Source organism: Bombus affinis, chromosome 15, assembly GCF_024516045.1.
Source record: "Bombus affinis isolate iyBomAffi1 chromosome 15, iyBomAffi1.2, whole genome shotgun sequence".
In the NCBI taxonomy this organism is placed as follows: domain Eukaryota; kingdom Metazoa; phylum Arthropoda; class Insecta; order Hymenoptera; family Apidae; genus Bombus; species Bombus affinis.
The window spans coordinates 8,338,914-8,366,130 of NC_066358.1; the positions used below are offsets into that span (position 1 = coordinate 8,338,914).

The 27,217-nt window shown below is 38.0% G+C and overlaps 1 protein-coding gene and 1 long non-coding RNA gene across 12 annotated transcripts in view; one reads left to right on the forward strand and one right to left on the reverse strand.

The window, feature by feature from the left end:
• Positions 1 to 27,217, forward strand: part of LOC126924657 (ATP-dependent helicase brm-like) — a 44,566-nt gene that overhangs the window by 4,580 nt on the left and 12,769 nt on the right. For 6 of the 11 annotated variants that reach the window (XM_050739349.1, XM_050739346.1, XM_050739351.1 and 3 more), the window contains exons 4-14: positions 1 to 74; positions 1,039 to 1,288; positions 1,346 to 1,429; positions 1,516 to 1,654; positions 3,516 to 3,677; positions 3,757 to 4,098; positions 4,176 to 4,604; positions 4,677 to 4,834; positions 4,935 to 6,909; positions 7,422 to 7,596; positions 7,678 to 8,034. In XM_050739349.1, the coding sequence (XP_050595306.1) occupies positions 1 to 74; positions 1,039 to 1,288; positions 1,346 to 1,429; positions 1,516 to 1,654; positions 3,516 to 3,677; positions 3,757 to 4,098; positions 4,176 to 4,604; positions 4,677 to 4,834; positions 4,935 to 6,909; positions 7,422 to 7,596; positions 7,678 to 7,826 (3,937 nt within the window). In that variant the 3' untranslated portion in view covers positions 7,827 to 8,034. Of the gene's footprint in view, positions 75 to 1,038; positions 1,289 to 1,345; positions 1,430 to 1,515; positions 1,655 to 3,515; positions 3,678 to 3,756; positions 4,099 to 4,175; positions 4,605 to 4,676; positions 4,835 to 4,934; positions 6,910 to 7,421; positions 7,597 to 7,677; positions 9,657 to 27,217 lie in introns of those variants that run through there. The other 5 variants (XR_007713622.1, XR_007713624.1, XR_007713621.1 and 2 more) reach the window with 5 other exon arrangements.
• On the reverse strand, positions 14,423 to 16,697 carry LOC126924723 (uncharacterized). Its single transcript, XR_007713634.1, has 3 exons — positions 16,447 to 16,697; positions 16,146 to 16,289; positions 14,423 to 14,679 (listed from the first exon to the last, which is right to left on the reverse strand). It is a non-coding gene; the product is annotated as an uncharacterized LOC126924723 (long non-coding RNA).

Here is a 27,217-nt window from a genome sequence, read left to right on the forward strand (position 1 = left end):
TGTACAGATAATGGCATATCGATTATTAGCAAGAAATCAACCGTTATCGCAACAACTTGCACTTGCAGTTCAAGGTAAGTTAAACATAGGTGTTATTAGTTTTGTGTTTTAGGTGACTACTCTATCTTTTGTACATGTATAGTATTTAGTAAACTATTTTTTGTCAAAAATGTCACATATTGAGTAGATATCAAGTACTATTCGTTTAGTAATTGCAAACAGAGAAAAATTGTATTATTTTCACATGTAAGATTTTTTAAAATAAGCGCATAAGTAAAATACATGTCAGTATCACTTTTTGTAAATGAAACTAATTTTAATTAGTAGAATTTCATAGCATAGTTTTCCACAGCTCCAAAACTGTTTATTTGCCATTTAGGTAATTACTTAGTGACATTATTAAACTCAAATAATATGAGCTATTTGCTAAAATTCTTCAAGCAAAGTTGAAGGTCTTATAAATAGAGTTCCTCAAATAAATTATATCTAAGAGAATTTTCCTACAATCATGGAATCTAAAATATTGTGTATCTTACTTTTGTTATATATTTTTTACAAATAGAAATAGATAAAGATAATGCATGATATTTTGGTTCAGAATGATTTATCAAGATTCTACAAGAATTTGTAAGCTTATTTTCAGGATGTTCTGTATATGCGATTTTTTTTTGTTACAATTTCCACCTTAATTAAATACGTATTACCTCTATTTAAATTATTATTTATAGAGAGAAAGAATGTATTTAACATTGTTCTTTCTACTCACTTAGTAAAACATTTAATCCTTTCTATTTTATGTATTAAAAATTATATCTAGCAATGTATTGTTTTCATGAACCTAATAATACATTTCTATTTATAGTTGAATAATAATCATTTGAACAATTGAAACATCAAACGATTTGATTTATTAATTATTGATATATATAATTTTTGCTTGTAATGAGATGTATTTTTAAGTTTAGTAATATTTTAAAAATACAAAAATAGAGTAGGATGATCCAAAACGGGGGTTTGATATAAGATTGATGTAAATAGGTGGAGCACCTCCTCCTCCAGGTATGGGACAACGAACTCCTATAGATCCATCTCAAGGACCTCCTACTACTACAGGCCCACAAATCTCTGGACCAAATGTAATTGGTTCTGCGGTTCCTCCAAGACCAGGTTGTCAAACACCACAACAACAACAACCTCCTCAACCAGGTGCTAAAACTAACAGAGTGACAAGTGTGGCAAAACCAGCTGGTTTAGATCCGCTACTGATTTTGCAGGAACGTGAAAACAGGTAGTTACTGAATTAATTAAAATATTTATCTAAAATATACTAATACTGGCATGGTAGGGTCCAATGTGAAAACAAACTTCACTCTCATACATCGAGGAAAGCGACACATGCATTTCTTCAATTAAAACGTTTTATGGTTACGTATGTTAAATAATATTTAAAAAAGATATATTGTATGGATTTGCTGGAGCTTTAATGACTTCAGTTCATGATTTTTTAAATAATAGAGTTGCAGCACGCATAGCGTTACGAATGGAACAATTGAGCAATTTACCAACTAACATGCCAGAAGATCTCCGTATCCAGGCACAGATTGAGTTACGGATGCTTAGGGTACTGAATTTCCAAAGACAACTACGATCAGAGGTAATCGTAACAAATATTAATAATATCACTCTATTAAAAGAGTAATTAATAAATAAGATAATATAACAGAATAGAATATTAGAATGTAAGGTAGTGATAAAATATACAGAGTTAAGTAATTATTAACCCTTTGCGGATGGGGCCGCTCGACGAGCGAACGTCACCGTGGACTAGAGTTATTGACGCGCGCAGCTGAGAAAATATACACGTTGAACGTTTGCATTATTCATTATTGAGGATTGTATTATTTTCTTCAATATTTAGTTCATCATCACTGTCACTATCACTAGAAATATTGAAATGTCTGAGCCGATTCCTTATTGAACGGACTTCGTTTCCACTGTCTGAAGCACTGTCGTCGTCTTTTATCTTGTCAGATTTAAAATAATATTTGTCATCATTACTATCACTATCGAATATGTCCTTTCTGGATCTTTTAGGCATCGTGTATAAGGTATTATGAAAAATATATAAAATATATGTCGGAGATGGAGAGACACCGGAGCCTTCCCGTTGAAACCGGAGAAAAACCCCTAATATTGTAATTTGGAATCTACCATAGCCGTAGTTAAGCAATCACCGTCCTTCAGCCCGATTGTAATTGTCTGAAATCTATGAGAATGAGTTTGGGTTCGAGGTGACAACCAGTCACCGAACGTAGCCACGGTCAAGGGACGAACGTTTTGTCTAACAAAGTCATGGAAGAAGTCTATAGCCCTCCGTAAAAAGAAATAGTTGTAACGGCACTCGACAGTAAGCATACTAACGGTTTCTGTCTCGTGGCCCGTCATACGCAGACCCTATTCTTTGGGTAGGTCGATTGCCGGTTGTCGAGACATACTTACAAAACATCTTCAGCCAGCCTGATGACCTGTCATAAACCTTAAGCCTTAATTAACGAAAATAGGCAAACAGTCTTTTCCGTGAATGACACTTCCGAAGACTGACCAATTAACAATAACGGCAATTTCCCTCACTCTCCGAACGAAGACTTGTCTCCACGAATATAGAAGACCTGGTGCCGCGAGAGAGTAGAGCAGTTTTTCCTAAACAGCGTCACCGTGAGAGCTTCGAGTACGATCTCATCGACTAAGGTATCATTTCGACAGAGTGCTTACTTCACGTGCTAACTGAGAGTACCACCTAGGCGTTGCCGACGAGTAAAGAGTAAAAGAGTCCCGTTGACCGTTATTCATTATCGGACCTAAGACTATTGTCATTAGCATCGCGAGTGCCTAACCGCCGCAGTTGTTTGTCAAATCTCTCATCTCCATACTTGTGCCAATAAACTCTGGATCGCACCATAACAATGGCTAATACTGGTGAAGATTCGTTACCCGCCCACACCTCCAATCCTACCCTCAACCCGACATATATAAAAAGCTTACTGATTCGTCTGGTAATGCCATTGAAAGACTGAAATTCGTTCAGACTCGACCATCATCCTACATCGCGAGTTTACGTCAAACGGAAGATAAGATTTCTAAAGATCTATACTTTTCTTTCATCAAAATCATAATATTGTTTAGTTTTACTATACCCATGCGTAAGTACGCATAAGATCATCTCTCAGAAAAATAGACGTATGTCACATACCTCAAAATAAGTGAACTGTGAACAGATTCGGGCGACTATATGCTGACCGCAACGGTAAAAAGACTTAGGAGGCTATTTGCCAACACTCGTCCGCAAAGGGTTAAAATGAAAGTTTAGAATGTATGTATGAATATGACGTATGTTAGAAGCCATCCTATACGGAAAGGCAAGAATTATAATAAATAGCAAATAAATAAATAAATAAATAAATAGTATCATTCCGTTACTATAGCTTCTTTTTAGTTATAGCTATTGTCGTTTACAGATTTTAGCATGTACCCGAAAAGATACTACCTTAGAAACTGCAGTGAATGTAAAGGCCTACAAGCGTACGAAAAGACAAGGACTTAGGGAAGCCAGAGCTACAGAAAAACTCGAAAAGCAACAAAAATTGGAAGCTGAACGTAAACGAAGGCAAAAACATCAAGTAATTAGATTTCTAAGTTTTTGCTAAAATTATTATGAAATGAAGAAATAGTTTGTAATTTTCATTTCTATTTTAAAAGGAGTTTCTTAGTTCTGTACTTCAACATGGTAAAGATTTTAAAGAATTTCATCGAAACAATGTGGCCAAATTGGCAAGACTCAACAAAGCTGTTCTAAATTATCATGCAAATGCTGAAAGAGAACAGAAGAAAGAACAGGAGCGTATTGAGAAAGAACGTATGAGACGTCTTATGGCGGAAGACGAAGAAGGTTACAGAAAACTGATTGACCAAAAGAAAGATAAACGGTTAGCGTTTCTGTTGTCACAGACAGATGAATATATCAGTAATCTTACTGAAATGGTAAAACAACACAAGATAGAACAAAAAAGGAAGCAAGTGGAAGAACAAAAGCGTAAAAAGGTATAAATATCTTTATCACTTTCTACTTAATTTAATAAGTACTTAATTTAATGTATTTTGTACTATCACTGAAATAGAAAAAGAAGAAGTTGCAAGATGGCGAAGGAGGTGAAGATGGAAATGCTAATGAAGATACTCGTGTTGGAGTGATTGAGACAGCTACTGGTCGCACATTAACTGGCGAAGAAGCACCGCTAATGAGTCAACTTTCACAATTCTTAGAATCTCATCCAGGATGGGAACCAATTGAATCCGAAAGTGAAGATGATGAAGATGAAGAGGAAGAAGAAAATGAAGGTGAAGAAAAAGGGGAAAATAAAGAAAAATCTACTGGCGATTCAGAAGAAGAAAAGGTTAAAAAGACTATACATAAAGCCAAAGTAGAGGATGATGAATACAAAACGGAAGAACAAACGTATTACAGTATTGCACACACTGTGCACGAGGTAGTAACAGAACAGGCATCTATCATGGTCAATGGAAAATTGAAAGAATATCAAATCAAGGTTTGATATTAACATGTCTTGCATCAAAAACTGTTCTTACAATATGCATTGTAAAACTTCTGTTAATTTTAGGGTTTGGAATGGCTGGTGTCATTATTTAACAATAATCTCAATGGTATTCTTGCGGATGAAATGGGTCTTGGCAAAACTATTCAAACAATAGCTTTGGTGACTTATCTTATGGAGAAAAAAAAAGTAAACGGGCCATTTCTTATAATTGTTCCTTTATCGTACGTATTACTTCTATGAAATTTTCTAAAATAATAAAAATGTAAATAATTAAAATTACATCTGTAATATTTAAATGTAACTTTTAATACTTTTTTTTAGAACTTTGTCGAATTGGGTATTGGAATTTGAGAAATGGGCTCCTAGTGTTGTAGTTGTTTCGTATAAAGGTTCACCAGCTGGCAGAAGAGCCATTCAATCTCAAATGAGAGCCACTAAATTTAATGTTTTGCTTACTACTTATGAATATGTTATTAAAGATAAGGGCGTTTTAGCAAAATTGCAGTGGAAATATATGATTATCGACGAAGGACATAGAATGAAAAATCATCACTGTAAACTAACTCAAGTATTAAATACACATTATCTGGCTCCTCATCGGCTTCTACTGACAGGGACACCATTGCAAAATAAATTGCCTGAATTGTGGGCATTATTAAATTTTCTACTTCCTTCAATCTTTAAATCTTGTAGTACTTTCGAACAATGGTTCAATGCTCCATTCGCAACCACTGGTGAAAAGGTAGAATTAAATGAAGAAGAAACTATTCTTATTATTCGCCGATTACATAAAGTATTACGTCCTTTCTTACTGAGACGTCTAAAGAAAGAAGTTGAATCACAGTTACCTGATAAAGTTGAATACATAATCAAATGCGATATGTCTGGACTGCAAAAGGTTCTTTATAAACACATGCAGAGTAAAGGTGTATTGCTAACTGATGGTTCAGAAAAGGGAAAACAGGGCAAAGGAGGCGCTAAAGCTTTAATGAACACCATTGTGCAATTGAGAAAATTATGCAATCATCCATTCATGTTCCAAGCTATTGAAGAAAAATACTGCGAGCATGTAGGTACGCAAGGATCTGGTGTGATTACTGGTCCCGACTTGTATCGTGCCTCTGGAAAATTTGAATTGCTGGATCGTATTCTTCCGAAATTAAAAGCGACAAATCACAGAGTACTATTATTCTGTCAAATGACACAGCTAATGACTATTATGGAAGATTACTTAAGTTGGAGAGGATTTATGTATTTGCGATTAGATGGAACTACGAAAGCTGAAGATAGAGGAGACTTACTCAAGAAATTCAACGATCCTGGTTCCGAATATTTCTTATTTTTGTTATCGACACGTGCTGGTGGCCTTGGATTAAATTTGCAAGCTGCGGATACCGTTATTATTTTTGACTCTGATTGGAATCCGCATCAGGACTTGCAAGCACAAGATAGAGCACATAGAATTGGACAAAAGAATGAAGTACGTGTACTTAGATTAATGACGGTTAATTCGGTCGAAGAAAGAATATTGGCTGCAGCTAGATACAAATTGAACATGGATGAAAAGGTTATACAAGCGGGAATGTTCGATCAAAAGTCGACTGGTTCTGAACGGCAACAATTCTTACAAAGCATTTTGCATCAAGATGATGCTGAAGATGAAGAAGAAAATGAAGTACCGGACGATGAAACGGTTAATCAAATGATTGCACGGACGGAAGGTGAATTTGAAATATTTCAAAAGTTAGATTTAGAACGAAGAAGGGAAGAAGCAAAGCTGGGTCCAAACAGAAAGTCCCGACTATTGGAGGAAGCTGAATTACCCGATTGGTTAGTAAAAGATGATGATGAGGTTGAAAGGTGGACGTACGAAGAAGATGAGGATAGATTCCTTGGACGAGGTTCAAGACAACGGAAGGAAGTTGATTATACTGACAGTTTGACTGAAAAAGAATGGCTGAAAGCAATCGATGACGATGGAGCTGAGTACGAAGAGGAAGAGGAAGACGATAAGAAGAAGAAGAAAACACGAAAACGGAAGAAGAAAGGCGAGGAAGACGACGAGCCTATGCCAAAGAAGCGAAGAGGAACAGGATCTTCAATTGACCCGAAAATGAAACGAGCTATGAAAAAGTTGCTTATGGTAGTTGTTAATTACACTGATAGTACAGATGGCAGGCTCCTTAGCGAACCATTTATGAAATTACCATCCAGAAGAGAATTGCCGGATTATTACGAAATTATTAAAAAACCATTAACTATCAATAAATTACTTCAAAAGATTGAAGAAGGAAAGGTAAATATAAAATATTTTTGTTGTATATAGTAAAGGCTCTATAAGAGCTCGAGAGTGGGAACCACTGGGGAGTAGTTAACGAAACGTGGACACAACTCTTCAAATTCTTTATACATATGTTGCCGACAATGATGCACGTAGAGAAGGACAGCAAAAGGAGAAGAAAGACCAGTAAGCCAAATTGTCATAACCAAATTTTATAGTAATATTATCGTGTTTTATCTCATTTTAATTAAAAAAATCTTTGTAACGCGTTAAAAAATTGAAAAAAAAGAAAAGAAATTTCGTCGTTGCATTAATGTCGTTTCACCAATATGAAGACGGCACGGATCTTGAAAGGAAAGCCGCTGGCATATTATAGTACTGGTAGGGATAAAACATGAGCAGTTAAAATTAAAGTTACGATCTTTGCGAGCAATTATAGAGCTTTTACTTGTTCCTTTATTTTAAGATCATTGCAGTTATTTATTTTTTAATTGGTAAATTAATTTTTTTTATACTTGTTTTTACAGTATGCCGATTTTGACGATCTTGAGAAAGACTTTATGCAGTTGTGTAAAAACGCACAAATTTATAATGAAGAAGCTTCTCTCATACACGAAGATTCCATTGTTTTACAATCTGTATTTACGAATGCGCGTCAACGTATCGAAGAGGAAGGCAATAATTCCGACATGGATGACAAAGGTACTTCCCTTATTATTGTAATTTAATAAAACATGTTAAAAATCATAATAAAACGATTTTATATGCATGAAATTTTATAAGGTGAAGGCGAAGAAGGGTCTGACGCAGATTCCACTGTTAGAATGAGAATCAAGTTGAAAGGAAGGAAGGGCGAAGGTAGAGGAGGCCGGAGGAAAAGGGTCACTAAAAAGTATATATCGGATGACGACGACGATGGCGATGACAACTGAAGATTATATGAAGACTGTATGAATTATTAGATTATCTTAGATAATAAATAAGGTACAGTTTCATTTAACTATTTCAAATTACTATCCTATGCGACTGTTATTAGTAATTCAACCATATGATATTTTATACAAATGTAACCAAGTATTATAATTTGATTATGAGCTAAAAATACCATCATTATTAAATAAGTTATACATTTTTCAGAAATTCTCTATTGAAAATTGCATGTTGTCCGTATTAAACTAAACTCTGATACGAAATGGATGAATTAGGATATATATAAAAGGTGCGAGCGATATAGTGAGGTCGTAAAATCAGTCAGTGGTTAATGCTTATAACTTTCAGGAACTTGGTTCAGTGACACGTTCTCGGATTCCCGGACCATCTTTCTTGTTATTTCCGAATGGCATTCGCTTTACATCTTTTCTTGATCTTTGCCCCTCTCCTTGTGGGAAGGTGAGTGTTTGCTTGTAGCCCTTTGCTGCAACTCTCTGCTCTTGTCTCTGGGTAATTAAAAAGTCAAAGGGGAAAGCCCGGCTATCACACTTTATTCGGGACAATGATATATGCTCCGGAGATTCGGAACGCGTACAATGCGTAGACTTTGTACACGCGTGTCGCGGGTGTTTGCATCTTGATCGTCCAGACCCACACCGACACGCCATATGCGTAGGATGAATCGTATTACGGCAGCCAGGAATCGCCTGCATGGATGTCTTGGTTTGTCTATATTGTTGTCTATCTATTGCTGTCTATCTGTCTATAGTCTGTATGAGTTGGATTAATTTGTTCATAAGGTCTATTGCTCTTATCAATTTGCGCGACGAAAGTGGGATTCTTGTCCATGATTGTACTCAAGTATTTCATATACCTTTTCTCCTGCACGAGGAAGGCCTTGACGGTGGTAAACGGGTCCGTAATCTTTCTTATTTTGTGGGTAAAAGACTGGTTTTGTTTTGTCTTAGGCGATGATAAGGTCCAGTGCTTTAGCTTTACGTACGACTCCTGCAATTGTATTGTTGGCGTTTTGGATTGTGGGACCGATGCTTCTATTCGAGCAGCGTGCCCTGCCATGACCCATCCTATCCGGATCAATTGATACTAACCTAATGCTTTTATCGGAAGCTGTCTACTTTAACCTTTGACTGATCGATTTTAAAATTTCACTATATCGTTTCTATTTGCTCTAATTATTAAGTTATATTTTATTTGAAATAAACATGTAACCTGTATAATGTACAGTAAGTAATTTAACGTTACGTATTGATACATAGTTTTATTTGATTTTTAAAACAAACTATATATTAGATTCAAACACATTGCCACCTTCGATAAATTTTATATTCATAGATAAACCAATGTAAATGTTATATAATATTTGGAAATACATCGAAAAACGATAATAATTAAAACACGATGTTGACCTAGGAAAGAATCATTTAGTATTATTTGGTACACGTTAATCTTATTATTGACTAATATTTTGATTAATATATGTAGACATATAATAATTTGAAAGATGTTGCCATTGAACATTAATCTTTCAATACACGTCGAAGTAGGGTAGGAACACTTGTTAATTATTTTATTTCTTCGTATTTAAAACACTATGGATAGTATAAATTACTATCTCTAATATATACATACACAAAAATCAAGTTTGCTTATTAGACTGTAATATTGCGTTGATAATTGTCCCATGAATAACCGAATGCTGTGGTATTATGTTTTATGACAAAGCAATTTATTTCATTTTTCATTATGCTACGACTTCATCTTATATCATATGTATGAATGTGACTAAATAAATATTGAAAAACTCAAAAAAATGGTTCGTACTGATTCGCACGATCTAAAAATCTAGGTTTTAATTAAAATCTTAATTCAGGTAATCTATATAGCTACAACACAAAAGTCCATACTGTGCCATATCGAAAGCGTGTTATATGACAGTAAATTATTGCCTGATGAATACCAAAAAGTAATACATACGTATGTACTTCAGTTAGATTTTACGGTTCAATATATTCTTATTAAAAAACTAGAATTTCCAAGAAACTTCCAATATTCAAGGTAGTTCAAAGCGTACACGTATTTTTACCAATCTTAATGATACTAATGTAACAAAGTAACGTGATAATATTAATGATGGTCGATTAAAACCGAAAAGGCAGACAAAGTGTCGATGGGACAGAGACATTGGAGGAAAAACCGGACTGCAGTAAAACTCGACAACGAATAGAGCCAAGAAATCCAGTTACGAAAGACTTCGTTGTTCGAGAAGCGTGCAATTACCGCGGCGACGTCGCCAAGGCGATAGTTTCTGCTTCCGTGTCAGTAGAACTCCCTTAGCAGTTAAGAAAGAGCGCCCTCGCTTGTAGAAGATTGATTCTGGGACAACTACCTCCGGGCGTTTCGTCTTCGTTCGTTTCCTATCATTCGTCTTTCATCTGTGTTCTTCTACTTCATACCATAGACGAACCAGTCGAGTTGTTCTTTGGATATATTCGATCGGGCGAATACGAACCGACAAGAAAGTGAGGTCAGAAACTACTTAGAAGATAAAATTTGTGGAAAGCAGCGACGAAACGCTTGACGCGATAGAAAGATATTAAACTTGGAAAATCACAAATACGGGATAATCGTTTAGTTAAACGTTGCTCTAGTTAAAGGCGGATATACAATTTTTTGCGATAGCCGGAAATACGAGTTGCACGGTACGGTGGTTAAAAAAACAGCCTGGTCGTTTGGGAACAGCAGTTTTCCTAGATTAACATACGTATGGCGGAAGCTGTATCAGACCCCAAAATACTGCTGATCCAATAGAATGAAAATACACTGTCTCCCGGGAAGCTACCTTTACGGGATATTGATCTCACGGTAGCAGTACTAGCTAGATACTGTGGCATTAAACTCCGTTACGAAGGATGACAAACTGTACGCAACACGGAATATTACGGGGATTCGTTCGAAACTACTCGTACGCGTAAACGTTCCGTCTGAAGACGTCGTTTAGTAGGAAAGGAAGAAAAAAAAAGACGAATGAAACAAGAAACGAGAGACGATCAATTACTCGAACTTGGCACCTCTGTAGTCACATACAATTCCGCCAAGACGAATCCTTTCATCGAAAACTAAACGTGTATCGTGCGAGGAAACACGCTGCTAATTTCTTTAATCACTTTCTGACTGAAAAATTACACAAGGACTGTATAACTTTGCAGCTAACGGAGACGCGTAATTGTTTTGTTGGCTGCAGCGTAAATTACATAGTTTTAACGACTGTATCGCGCTAGAACAAAAGGTTTCGCAAAGGACGATACAACTAACCTTCGTATTCCATTCGTTTCCTCGTATTCCAGACGCTTGTTGATTTTCTAAGTGCGCTTCCCGTCGCGTCGTATCGCGTAGCGTAGTCGCGATCCTTTTGCCGCCTTCAGGAAACAAGAGTTTCTACTTTTCAAGCTTTATCAGTCTGCGACACTTTTTTCCTTTCTTCCAAAGTCTTTTCGGTCGCTGCTTTTTCGTCGATTATTTCGACTCGCTCGGTCGTTCAATTTGTCACGACCTTTCAGACTTTATTCGGATTCTAATTAAAAGTTCATCGGCTAACTTTGATAATTGTAATTCCGATAAGGCAGGAGTTTCAAGGAGGGGGAAACCTAAACCGAGCAAGATATCCTCCGTTGAGTTGAGAATCCTTTCTGATGATAAATTACTTCTAGGAAAAATCTGTAGGAAAGGCTATAGGTTATTAACCGTTAGTTAGACGAAAGGATTATTCGACACTTGTCGTCCACGAAGATAGAGGAATATTCGCGATGATCGTTTATTTATTTTACACGACGACTTTTTATTAAGAATTAAAAAATTATACCCACTTAACCGGTGCTTTGTTTGATATACGAACGCAAGTTGTGTATGTTTCCTATAGGTAACGATGTTTGTAATTGTTACTTGTCGATTGCTTAGAATTAGATCTGTTATTGTTACATTACGAATTGTTTAATATATCATTTATTATATCAGCGATAGTGTTTAAATTGAAAGAAAATTATACAAGAGTTAACAGAGATAACCCTGGTAGATTGTTTGAGAAATTTCGAACATGATTTACTAACACGCGAAATTACGTTAACGCGACAATGAAATTTTGCGTGTAATGTGTCGATACTTTCGTACTTGGTGTTAGCGAGCAAACACGGTAAGGAATCAATACGAACGTACACGAAGTAGGGAATGTGTGTGAGAGATTTTAAAGAGAAAAAAGAAACAAAATAAAAGTAAGGTTAGATTTTTGTCACCAGAGACAGGAAGGTGAGAGACGTAAGACGCGGTAGAACGTAGCTATCGAATGGAATCGGAAAGACACTCGAATGTCGCGCGTGAAGCAAGTGTTTTCTTCGATTTATCGTTGCGTAAATAATGTGGCCGATCGCACGAGTAATATTCAGCGAACCAATATTATAACACTGTAAAGCTAGTTACTAACACACCTATACGTTTCTGATACCTCTATTGCTGATTTCTCCTCGGCTTACTACATTTTCGCGTTTTATTTGCTCAACAAGTTCGAGCCAGGCTCGTTTCTCTGCATCCTTTGCCGTGCTATCGGCATGATATACGACCTGGCTATCGGTCTTCGAGTTTTTCAAGTGCTACCGGCCGCTTCAAAATTTCGCTATCCGTTTAGTTTCCTCTTTCATCGAGCGTCTTTAACGTGGCCTATCTTTAACGTGCATTTGCATTTTTACGTTGAATGTCGTGTACCGTTCAAATGAAAACCATTTCTTACTGCTTGCGTGATACGCGAAATTGATTCGCCTCAATCGATTAATCACATATTAAATATAACTTTATGTATCTTTAATTTTTATTTTATTCTTTGTAAGTTTGATTTCATGCGAAAGCTTAAATTTCAATTGGAGCAAAACTATTGCATATACTTTAAGAATTGATAAGCTGCTTGTGTCAAGAATTTATTAATTGCTATGCTAGTATCTCCATGCATACTGTATACATATATATGATATACGCCCTACTGCTTAGGCTGACCTCCTTTCGTTCGTGTAAGGAGGGTTTGCTCGCGTGCAGGGGTATTTTTAATTGCCAGTAACTAAACAACAAAGCCGAAAACGCAATTTTATTATTCTTGATTTTTGCCTTATTTCGGTGTCAAGAATCATCCCTTAAATTTCCTGACACTTGTAGCCAAACACCCTGTGTGTAGATATGATGCGCAATATAAAGTTTTATACACATAATTCGATTTCTCAGCGTAGTAGTAATATCAGTAAGAAAAGATAATAACGAGCGAAAGCGAATCAAATAGATATAGAAATATCATCTATAAAGATATTACTATATCGTGATTTAATATTGTCTGGTAGAGTATTGTTCTTCTTGTTTCATGTAAGGCTATTAACAGGCAGACATAAGAACGTTAACGACTAGTTACGTTGTAGCGTATTTCTTGTTGTACAGTGATTCGAATTTTTCATGACAGTCAAACGGTATTTATAATTACGTTCGACGAATACATTCTATGCTTCGCTTTCGACATCAGGGTTTCACCATGCAAAGTTTCACTTAGCAAATTTGGCTTCATTTCCTAAAATCCTCGATTCTACGGTAGATGTTTGGGTTTAAAATAACAGAAGAAAACACGGACATTTTCAAACGACTGTATAGTTCTGTAACTCTTAAAGAGCATGCTTTAAGAAGATGCTCTTGTTTTCATTTCAGTTACACTTCTGTACAAGATAGCAGTTGCTTAGTCGAGTTTATTTGCCCGCCTTTACTGTTTACCGTACTCGAGGTAGTTGCTCATTTAGAAGCTAAAATACAAAAGTTTTACTTAACCTTCTGTGTATTATCCTAAGCCTCGCGTATTAAAGAATATACATAATTTAGGAAAATTTAATTTTTATCATTTACTCGTTACCCGCTGTCTTCTCGATGATACTTGCTATATATTTATTTCTTTTTCAAAACCGTTGCCGCCAATATGATAGATTGTCTACGACGAGCGATATCGATAATGATAGAATATCGCATTGTTCTCGCGTAATTGTAGAATTTCACACATTCGGAGTCGCCTGACCCTCCAAAGCGCAGCACACGAGGAAACCATTGACTATCGGGTTTATTCTATGCCACGTATGCGGCTTGGTGACAATAAAAACTGAAACAAACGTTAAGAGAAACAACGATCTCGCGTGAAAGGATGTCATGCCTGAATCTAATAATTTGTATCGTCATAAATCACGCCAACGCGTTGTAATAACGTACGATGAAATGCGAAGACGCATATGTACATTCGTCTTTGTTCATCCCTGTCAGCTTTTGACGATCGTTATTTGCCTTCTATTTTATTGTATCACCTCGTGTTATAATACATATATTCTGTAACTCCTTTGCTACGTTGCGTCGTAGTCTACGATTCGCGAGATCCTCGTCGTCATTTTCGTCGCAGTAGCGAGTAACGGATCGGATTATTTTAAATCGTTTGAGAAATCTATAAATTCGTACAGTCTTTCGTATCCAATCGGAATTCTGTCCCTTGTTACGGACTATAAATTATTAAAGCGCTTGTTTGTTATTCTAAACTATCAACGGTTGACAGTTCTTCATCGTTGGGTTAAACAATACAAATTGATTGCATATAGAAGATCTGGGGGAATGAACAACATCGTAGACACGAAATATTTCATGAACTGGGTGAAGTATAATAGGTACATACACAGGTGTGCCTGAAGAGTTGCCTCAAAGTTGTCACAGAGCGGCGAGAACTCGGTCGATTCTCCACGGTGTAACCATAGTGTTGTATATGGAGCGTACATTTCCAGCGTTCTGCTGGAAAAACCACGATAAATATACATATACCGAGTAAATTTTAAAGTAAGATTTTCCTTTCCTAAGAAATGTGTAGTAATAGATTTAAATGTCCAGCGTGGTGCATGTATATGATACAGACTTGGAAATGAATTGAAATTGGATGGACGATAAGAATTTGAAGCAGTTCGTTCCATTATAGAAAATAGCGTTACTTGTTTGGAAACTGTACCGGATTTATATTAATAAAACGGGATAACGCGATGTCCTAACTGGATTAATCGAATCAAATTGCGTGTAATTATTATTTGGATTCAAGTTGAATAAATTGCAAGTAAAGATATTTATCTAAATTTGAAAAGTTGCTCTATCGTAAAACTCTATTACTAAAAAAAAAAAAAAAAAAAAAAAAGGAAAAAAGATAGAAGAAAAGCGATATTTGCAAGCGTGTTATATAACAGCGATTTTCATTTGGCGCTCTCGAACACGTTACATTACAAAACGTGTTCAACAATGTGTATGAAAAAGGAAAAAGAAGAAAAAATAAAACGTAGGCGTAGAGTACACAAAACTATTGTACGAACAGTGAGAAATTTTATTAACTGTTATATCACGCATACGGAAAATAAACTGCAGAAGAGAATTGAATTCCAAAAGATTAATTATTACCGTTTAAGGATAATGTAGTCGAGTAGAGTTACTATAACGACGAAGTGGTTAAGTAATAGACGAGAACTGCAAGAAGCAGTTTCTTGATGTATGATAAACGGAAACGGTTATCCCCAAAAGTCAAGACGTCTGACTCGACTGTAAGCAAAAGCGTTGCAGGGCAATAAATGTGAACTGATGTGCGTAATTGCTACAGCATAATATACATCCAGCATACTATATAGGTAGTCAAGGATAACAATGATATCGTTCATTTGTAAAGTAGCTATGTTTGCTTGAAAATATATGTAAATATAGATACATATATTTCTTGCTACCTACGAAACAGTATTTTTATCTAATTACTTTTTGATCGAATTCTACGCACGTAACGTTCGATCACAATCGGCGAAGAATTTCATAATGTCAAAGGATTATTCGAGCGATAATTTGCTGCGGTTTCATCGTGCAATAGTAAAAGTTAAATCAGATTGGCCAGCGAATGGAATACATTGCCCTTAGACGAACACTTAGGAACGAACGTTCTAAAACTGGGATACCAGTATCTGCGAACGTACATATTTCATTTCTGACGATACGTGAAAAAGTTTCCAACTCTGGCCGAGTGGAACATAGTAATCCCGGAAATGTAGGGAATGTAAATTAAAAAATTTCAACGACGCGGAGCTCCGACTTAAGTAGCTTAGCAAGTATTATCCGCGAAAATTTCTAGGTAAAAATTACCTCGGTGTAATTTTATTTGTTGTCGGTTATTTCAACTAACAAGATAGAGGAATGACGAGGAGTAACAACACCGTTGTGTTACACGAACTTACCTTAGTTAAATGTTTTAAATGACTGTTTTTATCGCTTATAGCGTCGCAAACAGGTTCTCCCATTTAAGTTGACGGATCTTATCAACTTTCCTAACTTCTGTTCACTTTACTTTGATCAGTTCGTTTAAGAATTTCCACGTAATCCTACAGTATAAAAGTGCCTTAATAAGCAAAAGCTCTTCTATCCTTAAGAACGTTCAGTTGCGTTCCATTAATTCAGGTACGTGCAATGTGTATCGCTATTTTCATTCTTCGGTTTAACTATTCTAATGCGAACGAACGATTCATTTTACGCAGTTACCTGTATGATGACTCGTTCTTTGTCTCTTGCACGTTTTTCTACGGATGTTACCGTTCGAAGATAGGCGTGGTATTTGCGCTGTGTCGTAAAGAAACCATTACGCGTGCGATAGAATTTGGATACGGACAAGACACAAGCGAGAAAACGTTAGCTTTCGATTTTCGCTTTGTGACATTTAAAATCTACAAGATTCTGAAAGATTGCGCTTAGCGGTTGCGCGATCGTTCGTGACACTTTACAATCGTTTTAAAATGTTGCAGCCGTGTTAAGTACGACGACATTATCGAAGATAAACAGTTCGATTTGTCCGTAAGAGGAAAACGTTTGTTCGTCTTCACGCACACGGAAAGTCCATCAAAGGCTGCTCGTAAAAGCGGACAGAGAAACGCGGACACGCGCGAGTGCAAGCTGAACCGAGGGGCGGGGGTCGTTTCACAGGCGAGTAAGTGTTTTCTTCAATCGTATAATTCCAGGGAAACAGCGCGCACCGGTGGCTCGTTTCACGTTGGAGCATCTTCCTGACACGAATGCTAACAGCGCGTAAAACCTGTGAACGTATTTCACGCGAAGATATACTCGCGCGTTTCTACGCTTTCTTATTGGCGATCGAGTGCATCGCGTCTCTCCTTCCTGTTCGAACTCTACGACCGAGATAACAGTAACAACTATGATCCTCGATAACTCGATACCTCGAAACCAAGTCGCTTCTCTTAACTTAATGTTCGTTCGTATTCGCACTTAATCGCTATACAACGACTAATCGACGTCCTAGATATTAAAAAAAAAAATTAACGTCATACGAAAAACGAATTTAAACGCAGAGTCCTTATTATCAGAGTTAATAACGAAGTTTCTGACACTCAGTTACCGTTTCGATATGCACACGAGTACGCGTGTACGACACGAGCGATACGCATCGTGAAATTAACGGTTCAACGATTCAAGCAACGTTAGTCATTTACCTTTGAGTTTCTATATTACTTGGAAGATATACGTGTTTGATATATTTCATCTCCGGTCCATTAATATTCCCCTCTTTAAGGAACCGTGGCGGTAGGAAGCAGGAAGAAGAAATAGAAGGACGGAGGGTAAAGAACAGCTAGATGATTTCATGGGAAGACAAGTGGGGTCCGCTTGATGCACGTTCCAAGTTCCTCTGGACAAGCGGACTCTCGTTATAGGAACCGGTAACACATTGGACCTTCGTCTTCGGGGGCTAAGTGAAATTCTTGAGAAGTTTAATTTAATTATACCGGGGGCAACCGAAGCGATTAATCGTGACGTACCGAATAACCGAGCTCTTCGTCTTGTACCCGGCGCTATTGGCTTCGCCTTGTCCGTCTTATATCGATTCTTCGGGCGCGAAAACTTTGGTCATACACTAAGGAGGACACTTTGGAACGCCGGCACCACGGCACGTCGTACCACGCCACGCTCTACTGTACCACACCGTGCCGTACCGCACAAAGCGCCGGCGCGGCGTCGAAATTATAATGAGATTAAACCAGAAATGTTGCCTGCCAACACCTTCAACCTGTACCTTTGCGATTAAATCAAGTCGGCTAGTTTCGCAATTGCATCACAATTAGGTTCTATATTTGTTGCGTTGCTTCCGATTTCTCTCACAATACTCTCAATCAGTATTTTATGCCGTTTTTACGTTGATTTTCCAAGCGGAACCTTCATGCAGGCTACCGCATATATATGTAAGTATTTGTAAATGCCCGTAAACTGTAAATTTATTTAGTTTCCAGCTTTACATTCAGAAGTTTATCTTACGTAAGCTATATGTTTATAAGTTTTCTGAGCGTTGAGTAGAGCTGAATGAATCAAGTAAAAGTGCGGTAAAACCGAATGGATTTTCCGAGAACAATATTCTTCTATCTTGCCGATTAGCAACGAGGTGATAATAGCGATGTGTGAAAAGATAACGAAAAAGTCCGAGGAACTTGTCGGTGATCGATAAAGTAACAGAAAATTTTATTCGGCAATTAATTATACTCTATACATACTCATGTGCCATTTAACGGATTTAAACGACTGAATTCTTGCTACAATGTTACGTATTAAACACGTTCGAGACCCATGGAATAGCATACGCCGTGTCATCGGTATTTTCAGTCAATTTTGTCTGTGCGTGTGTCTGTTCTTACAAGCAAATAACGTTTATACCTATTACATATGTTGTAATAAATTTTACATGTCGTAGCAATATTGTATATATGTTACAATATATGTATGTACATGTTATTGTTAATTTTCTCATTCTTCAAATAGATATCATTACCATTCGCGTGTCTATCTTTTGAAATTTTTCATCTTTGCGATATAATAATTTGTATTTCGTTATTTCTCATCACGTCGTGTTCGACGAGAAACTTTCGTAAAGGCAATTGTTACTCCGTGATACATGTAACCAGATGTTTGCCGTGGAATGTTATTAGCGAAATTACACGAATTAAACCGGCAGACAGTCGCATTTAATGACCCAAGGTATACATACGTATATCGACTGACGACAGATTTCTCGATTTAACTCCATTATCTTGCCGCCGTTCTGGCAAGGTGATCTTGTTCGTCGCGAGTTAATTAACGAACTGTCAGCCGCGCATTGCGACATTTAATCTTGCGGCACGTCTTTCTCAAATAGAGGCACGTGTATCGCGTTTAATCGCACACATCTGCGATCGAACGACGGAAATGATCATCGGAACGATCGTTCATTTCGATCTGTAACGTGTAAACGTGCAATTCCATTAATCGAAACAACACGATATTTATTCGGAATATGTAAAACCAAAAAGCTCTTGTGAATTGCAAGCGCAGTCGCACGATACGTAACGAAAGGAAGCCCGGCAACGATAAACCAACGCTGCACGCGCGCAACGTTTTTCTCGCAGGTTGATTAAAAATCTTCATACTGATCGATGTATCTCGTACGTCCATCGCGTTTCGATAGGAAAAACGAGCGTTTGAGCACTTTTCAATTTCGCAAAATTCTACGTGTCATTTTAATCGCTTCTACTTTCACCCGTTGACTGCGTGCAAGCGCAACAAGCGAAGAACAGTGGATGGCGGTTCGCAAAAATTTGATATAGCAAAAAGGTGTACATCGTTGTCCTGCCGTACGATACGAATCACCATCTTTGAAATAAAAAGTGAGCCACGTTTGATCATCCATGTAGAATCGTATTACCTTCGGTTAAGTTCCGATTGTAGACGGCTATAAATAAAAAAGTGTACGTTTCACTCTCCTTTCCCTATTCATTCGCAACTGGCGGATCCTCCGGGCCTTCTGGGTACAAAACAAAGTCCATGCTCGTAAAATATTATGTAGGATAAGGAGGTCTTGGCTCTGGGCCACAATCGATGGCGATGCAGGAGTCTGGAAAGTTTATCCGGCCAAAGAGCTTAACGTGGCCGCTATCGTCCAAAGCTTCCGCTTTATAAATAAACTTCATCATGACCGCTACTTCGTATGTATAGCTTAAGAATTAAATATCGATGCGTACTGTCCGTTTCTTATGCAAGTCCACTGTCCGTTGTTCGCACTGTATCATGTACGTTCGCTTATCCGATGCAGCGAACTTTTATTTTTCTATATTTATTTCGAGGCCGATTCTTTCTTTAATTTACCGTTTGTTCGTTGGTTCGTCTATCAAATGAAACATGATTTCGGGAGGCTTATCGTCTGCCTTGAACCGACCATTTCGAAATCATCGATCGGCTCAGCAAAATGAGACGAAGTAAGTGTCGGATCCCGCGTCATTTTTAAACAACGAAATCTTATCCTGCAATTTCTCCGAATACACGTACATGTAGGAATGCACGTACGTGTCCACATTGTTGAAAGATTTCATAATATTTCAGTGACATTGACAGAGGGATCAACAAACCGTGGAATCAAATCTGACGAAACACGGAAGACTGAAATGAAAGCCACGCGGAAAGCGCACATCAAAGGATCCGTATAATTATTTCGTATTCCCTGGCGAACAGCTCGCGAACAATAATAAAACTGAGCGGAAACGTGCAGCGAAATCGTTCTCCACTCTGATGACGAACGAACCATGTCCAAGCTTGTATTGTCTCTAGCTTTGCGTCGATGCCAGATTATAGCTGGTGCAGAAGAACTCTGTCATGTTCAGCGAGGAGAAGCGTACACGCTGTCGTATGTCACCGTGACTCGAGCCAGTGTAAATTCAATTTTGGTCAGCCCGGAAAGCACAAAAGCCACGTTGTTTTTGCGAACACGTCAGCTCACCGCGTCAACATAGTGGCTACGTGCGTTTTATTACGCGGCTGAATTGCGAGTGTCCTAGATGTTTATTATTTTAATGTTTTATGCAGAAAAAGAGGAAATACGACGATGAACGACGGCGGCTATTTTACAGACGTTTTCTCGGCTTTCAATAATTCAATCAAATTGTATGTTTCAAGAAAACGTTGAAATCGCAGATCATACCGATGTTCGCTCGTTTAACCGACGATGCGAGCCTAAGTTTTTACGCAATTTTACGCTTCGTTCGCAAATTAAAAGACTAAACCTCAGACAAAAATCAACATCCACTCTACCATAATATCTTCTCGTATGATTACGGTCTTACGGTAAAGTTCCTTTAAATATAATAAAATTTGGAAATCTAAGAAATCTACGATTCGACCGAATCTTATAAATTCAACATTTCCATCCGATTTTGCTAAAAAAAAGAGCAGCATCGTTTAAAGCTCGCAGTATGTAATTCTGGCGAAGTTTCAGTGACAAGAATCTGATTCTACATTGGATTATTCAATAGTCTGCTAGTTCTCCACGGAATTACGAAGTTAAGTTTTGATATCATTATAGCTCATCGGATTTTCCATTTTGCAGAACCTACGTCAATACGTATTACCGTCAACGCTATGTATTTCGCGACATTTATGACATTTTCATTTGGGAACAAGATCGAATTATTAAATTTAGCGGGGTTAATTATATTTGATTGAAAGTCACTGATTAGAAAGTAGAAACAGGCGGACGACGAGAATTAGCTTTGGCACCGATCGTGTACTTGCAGTTTAATCGAGTCGACTGGCAAGTTTCTCGGTTGGGAACTTGGCCACGCTCATGAGAATTCGAACGTGGCACGACTGCACGAGTCGTCCATGAATCGCGATCCACGGCATTTCACAATTTACCTAATGGCACGTCCTCGGAATTCTGATAGCCATTATCATCCCGCGAGGTGGCCCTGCTATTCGCCTCATGCGCCTGTCGAATGTTCGATATATCTGCGCGATAATTATCAACTACGTTTAACGCTTTATACTATACTTTATTTCGTCCATTTATCGCCTCGAAAGAATTAAAAAGTTTGATTGGACCGTTGTTACGGACTCGCAGGTACAAGTTTTCTATATGGAAAAGAAACTACCATAACCGATGGGAATACAAAGCGATAGGAATATTTCAGAGCGGCAGTGGGACCGGAACCGGAACCGAAATCGATATTTTCGCTCACTGCGATTCTTCATAGTTGTTAGAGAAAATAACCGCTGTTCTTCGTGATTATTTTGGCAAATTGATATTACGACAGTTTGCAATTCCTGCAATCCAAAATGCACGTGTTACGATCTAATTGAAGTTTAACCAGTCGGCTGTCGCGACCTCTTTGAGGAACGAGTACCCAAAATGTGTTACAAAGCAGAGAACAACTGCTTTGTTCACGCTATATACAGTTTCTTTAAAAATAACTATCATTTATATTTTCTATTCGTTCGTCTTATTTCGTCTGGGCCTTCAAATATTCGAAAGGTCTTAAAATTTACGACCATATTCTAGTGTTCGCCAAAATTGCAATTTAAACAGCAAATTCTAACTACTTTCTACGCACGACGAGTATGCTCGTCATAACGCAGAACATCGTTGTTTCTTCGTGACGATTTTACTCGTCAGGAACAGCTAACTGGTTAAAAAAGTCGAAGCATCGTAAAACGTACAAAAGCGCACGCAGATCGCTCCATTCCAAACCGATCGCTTCTCCTCTCGACATTTGCAATTTCATTGAAATTCGAATACGTTGTTCTTATTCTCGTACGTAACAAATGTACGTCTCGAGTCGTCATTTCGCGTTGTTATACTCTCGTTAATCTTAACGATCCTGAAATTCTTTCTCATTATGTAAAATAACGAAAAAATTTCGCGAGAGTTAATAATAGAAAATTTGCTACCTTCGACAGAATGGGATCGCGTTCTAATCGCTATTCGCTTTTATGTTTGACTATTGACTAAGAATCTGGAGTATCCCGACGGTGCGGCGCGGCGGCGCGAAGGGAAAGCGTATAGGGGCGCGGCAATAAATCGGCGGTTCCCAAGTACCCCGGGGGAATGAGCTGACGAAAATATAGCGGCGGCCCGCAAACTAGGAATTGTTAGTTACTGCGGCTCGCCGTAAAATATATGAGTCGGACGTCCATGAAGCGGATACCCGCAAGCCCTATCCTCGAATGGTGTAGCGGTAGGCTGGATCGAAAATTCACCATTCTAAATTTGCTTCCGTCTAAAGCAGGTTTGTTTCATTCGGTATATGCCGCTTGATCGACGCGTTCGAAGCGATCGGATAAATTCGAAAGCCGTTTGTTTAGGTATATAGCGTTCTCGTTCTAGCGTTCAATTTCTATGCAGTCGCGTTCTAAATTCTATCCAGCGATGTGAATTTATCTATTCAACTAGCATTGCTTTGGAGGAATAATTAATTACCCGTCTGACTTGTTACGACGCGATATCATTCTCGTTATCGAAGCAAGTCGATTAATTCGCATTTCCGTTCTTGTCAATTTTGACGACAGAAACCAACAGAACGGTATATGTATATATTTTGAGGGTGGCCGAGTAACACGTAGAAGCGGGCACGAGGCGATTCCTTGTGGAAGAATAAGAACAAAATATGCAGTACAATTTTCTCATTTGAGGCTTAGTTTACGAGAAAATCGAGTTTCCAAATTTGTCAAATATACTCGAACGTGAGCAATTTCAGAGTGGGTAGTACCGAATAATCGATAGGAGGTTGTTTTACGTGTAAAGATAAGTGGAAAATGTAGAGTACAATTTTTTCGCTCGTCGCTTCATTTTCAAGAAAATAAAGTTCGGAAATGTTCAGTTTAACGGGCCGTTACGCGAAATTATTCTTTTTTCAAACATATCTCTCGAGCCTGACGATATCGAAAATAAAATTGCACGATTTGCGCTGAATTTTCCCGTAATAAATTTCCAGAAATTTGATAATAATTCCAAAAAAAAAAGAAAAAATAAAATAAATTCGTTCGCGATTTACGGGCCATCCTGTATCTTCGAGCGATGTTATCGAAATGAGATATACTCGTTTCTGTTGGATTCGTTAAATTTTTGTTCTCGAAACGCGACTTATTCTCGTCGGTTATGACCAGATATTCATTCCCGTGCAAGTAGCATGCATCCCATTGTATCTGTTAAACTCGCTTCATCGTTAACCCTATACAATATTCATGCAGAAGATCTCGCCTAAAGTTATTTCGCCGCCTATTCCGCTGTCGAGCTGTCTCGTTCGCGATAATCTACTAAATATCCCTGTCAGCAGTGCATATTATTATCGGCAAAACACAACGAACAGGCCGTCAACGAGGCTAGGACGTTGTTGTTCGAAGCCACAACCTACACACGCACACACGGCCAACAGCGTAGCGCCGTTTAATAATTAACAATGCTCGGAATATGTAACGGCCGGTTTTCGGCATCGTCTGAAACGCAATCAAAAAGTTTTCGTGGCGGTGCACGGTCCTACTACCGGCTAATATCCGTACAACCAATGAAGCAAAGATGGTTCCGCGGCCTGACAATTTCCAATCAGCGCACGGAAATGACACGCTCCTATAATATTTCGCGGCAAAGCGACGCGACGTCGCGCGTCTTCTACACGGCGCCGACTCGACACGACGCTCTGCGTTCGTCCGACGTTTTTGGCCCTCTCAGACGGATATGAGATACCTGGAAAGTGTCAGCCACATGGTGAATTATTCCGTTACTTTGCGTGCTGGGTCGACCAACTACTTCGGCACCTTATGCACATACTGTTTATTCTCACGTTAACTACGAAGAACTGTTAGTCTCGCGAACGTGCTTCGTTCTAGGATTACAAGATACCACGTTACCTAGAAGCAAAGAATCTGCGAATATATCATTAGATCGCGTAACAAAAATTTCAATTACATTACTCAGAGATTTAAGTCTTATGTCCTTAGGTAACTGCATGGCAAGTGCACAGAGCAGGAATATATTGGGTTGGCAACTAAGTGGTTGCGGATTTTGTCATTAGGTGGTATTGGCAAAATCCGCAACCACTTAGTTGCCAAGCCAGAATATACAGAAAGTCATAGTTCTAAACGTCCGATGAAATTAAGTTCTGCGACGTTCGTTTGAATTAAACATCGCAGTTACTATACGTGCGCTGTATTATCTTTTGGCATCGATGGGTATTAATCAACAATGGTAACGAAGACGTAATACAATTGTAGACGTACAAATGTAGATGTATGGTCCGCCGAGAACGTCTGCTATTCCAGCCATTATTCAATCGCGGGAACCAGATAGCACTGTGATCGAACACGTACAACGTTTTTCCCTGTCGCAATGCCTATCTAAACTCGCTAGAACGTATTCAAGATCCGTCCAAGGTGTTCTGGAATCAATATCCTGAATATTGGCGTTGATGGATTTATAGTTTCGAATGACATGGATTTTACAAGGAGAATTATAGAACAGAATTGCGAACTGACATGAGAAATGTTTTAGGGCTTAGGGGATGAAGAAAGCTCGAAGATTTCATCCGACCGAGCGTTCTTTCATTTCCGACGCAAGGAATATTTTTCTTGAATTTAAGTTGTTTCTCTTTTCTATTTGTACCATCATCCAATTTTCCTCGTCAAAATCACCGCGATCGCCTGATTGAGTCTACTTTGCAACTAGTCGACACATTTTGCATTTTGCGGTACATTTTACCAACTTCGTTTATCCGCTGCCACTTTCGAGTCTCTGATGTAGAAGAGTACGAAGGACGTCAAAGGAGCCTTTGCTATATTTACCATAGTTTTTCAAACAAAAATTTCTAATCTCACCTCGTATGGCGTAGAAACAACGACGATAGAATATCTATTGCAAGTTTGCAACATAATCCCTTTGACTGTGCTCGTAGCTAGGTACACGCTTTCTTGCGAATTAATATACAAGGCAAAGTTGAAATAATATTAACCGGTTTGGAGTTGCGATTCTCGAGTAACTCGCGCAACACATTTTCTAAATCGATTTAAATAATGCGTCATTTGGAACTTTAGCTTATTAGAAATACATAGTCGTGCAGTATCGACCGCTCTGAATCATTTTGTTAAATCTTGGGTTTGGGAGTCGGTAAAGAACGCAATTCGAGAAACGAGTTCCTAGGATCTTGATAAAAGGAGAGAAATTAATTTTGTGAAATTCGGCGATAAAAATTGATAACTTGCAGGAGTAAAAATGTCGTAATTTGTAGGAAACAAAAGATCGTCGTCCAGTACTGAGCGATTATTTAATTAATAGATTCGTAACGTTAAAGAAAAGACATTTAGATATTAGAACACACAGCTTTGTTCAAATTTGATTTTTACATTTACCGCAAGTAAAGTAATTAATATTTTCTTGGTAGGTGCATTCGACGTGCGCGCAGCCTTCGCATACGTCGTGTTTAGAGCATTGAAAGCCTTAGCGGCCTGTTTCTGGGTCATTTTATTTTCGAGCAGTAGCTTCAAAGCCGCATTCACGTTCTTCTCTGGCCATTTTCCTTCCGCTTTGGAATTTCAGACATTTTTCCGCGGCAAAACGTGGAAGGAAGATTAAACGAACGTCTTCTAATTTAATTTCAGTTTCCAACAGATCGAATTTATAGATAAAAAAAATTCCATCTCTGCCGATCGTCGCTGAAACGTCTGTACCGAAACGTTTCACATCATAATTTACGTAACGTATAAAGAATATTGAAAAATTGCGGCTGTTAATTACGCTTAGTAAACTAGATACGGTACACGTAATAGAGAAAGATCATTTGCTTATCCGAGGAACAGAGTATCGGCTGTAGAGAATAAGTTTTAGTACTCGGAATATCAACGTGTACGTGTAACGTGTCGGAACAGTGAGAAGAATTTACCGAATTATTCTATGACCACGATCCTACAAATATCGTATAATACGTACAAGTTGATAGTTTAGAAATAAAAAAAGAAAAGGATACAGATAGTATCTCGTACAATGGACAGCGTGTTCGAGTAGGCGAAAGTGCAACTGCAATGCAAACGATGCGATGCGTGAATTTCCATTAATACAGCGTCATATCCGTCACGTAGGCGCGAGAAAATTGTATTTAACGGTACCTAACGCGATGTATATTACAAAAGTCGTTCATTTCGACGGAATTATACGTTAACGAAGTAAATTATACGAACAATACGATCGATTCCGCAATTTATTACACCGGCTGTCGCTCCGCCGATAATTAAGGTAATTTCATCTAGTTAACGTTAATTATAAGGGATTCATATTTAATATTTTCTCATCACCTGGAACAAGTGAAACGTTCCGTTGAACGTTCCGTGATAATCGTTATTGCCTTAATTGGATGCATTCCATCATTCAACATTTTCCAGATGCCTCCCTGTAATTTCGCAATTGGATAATGAATCGAGTCTCCGTTCCATTTATGCGGCTGCAGAATGCCAAAAACGTTTTTAG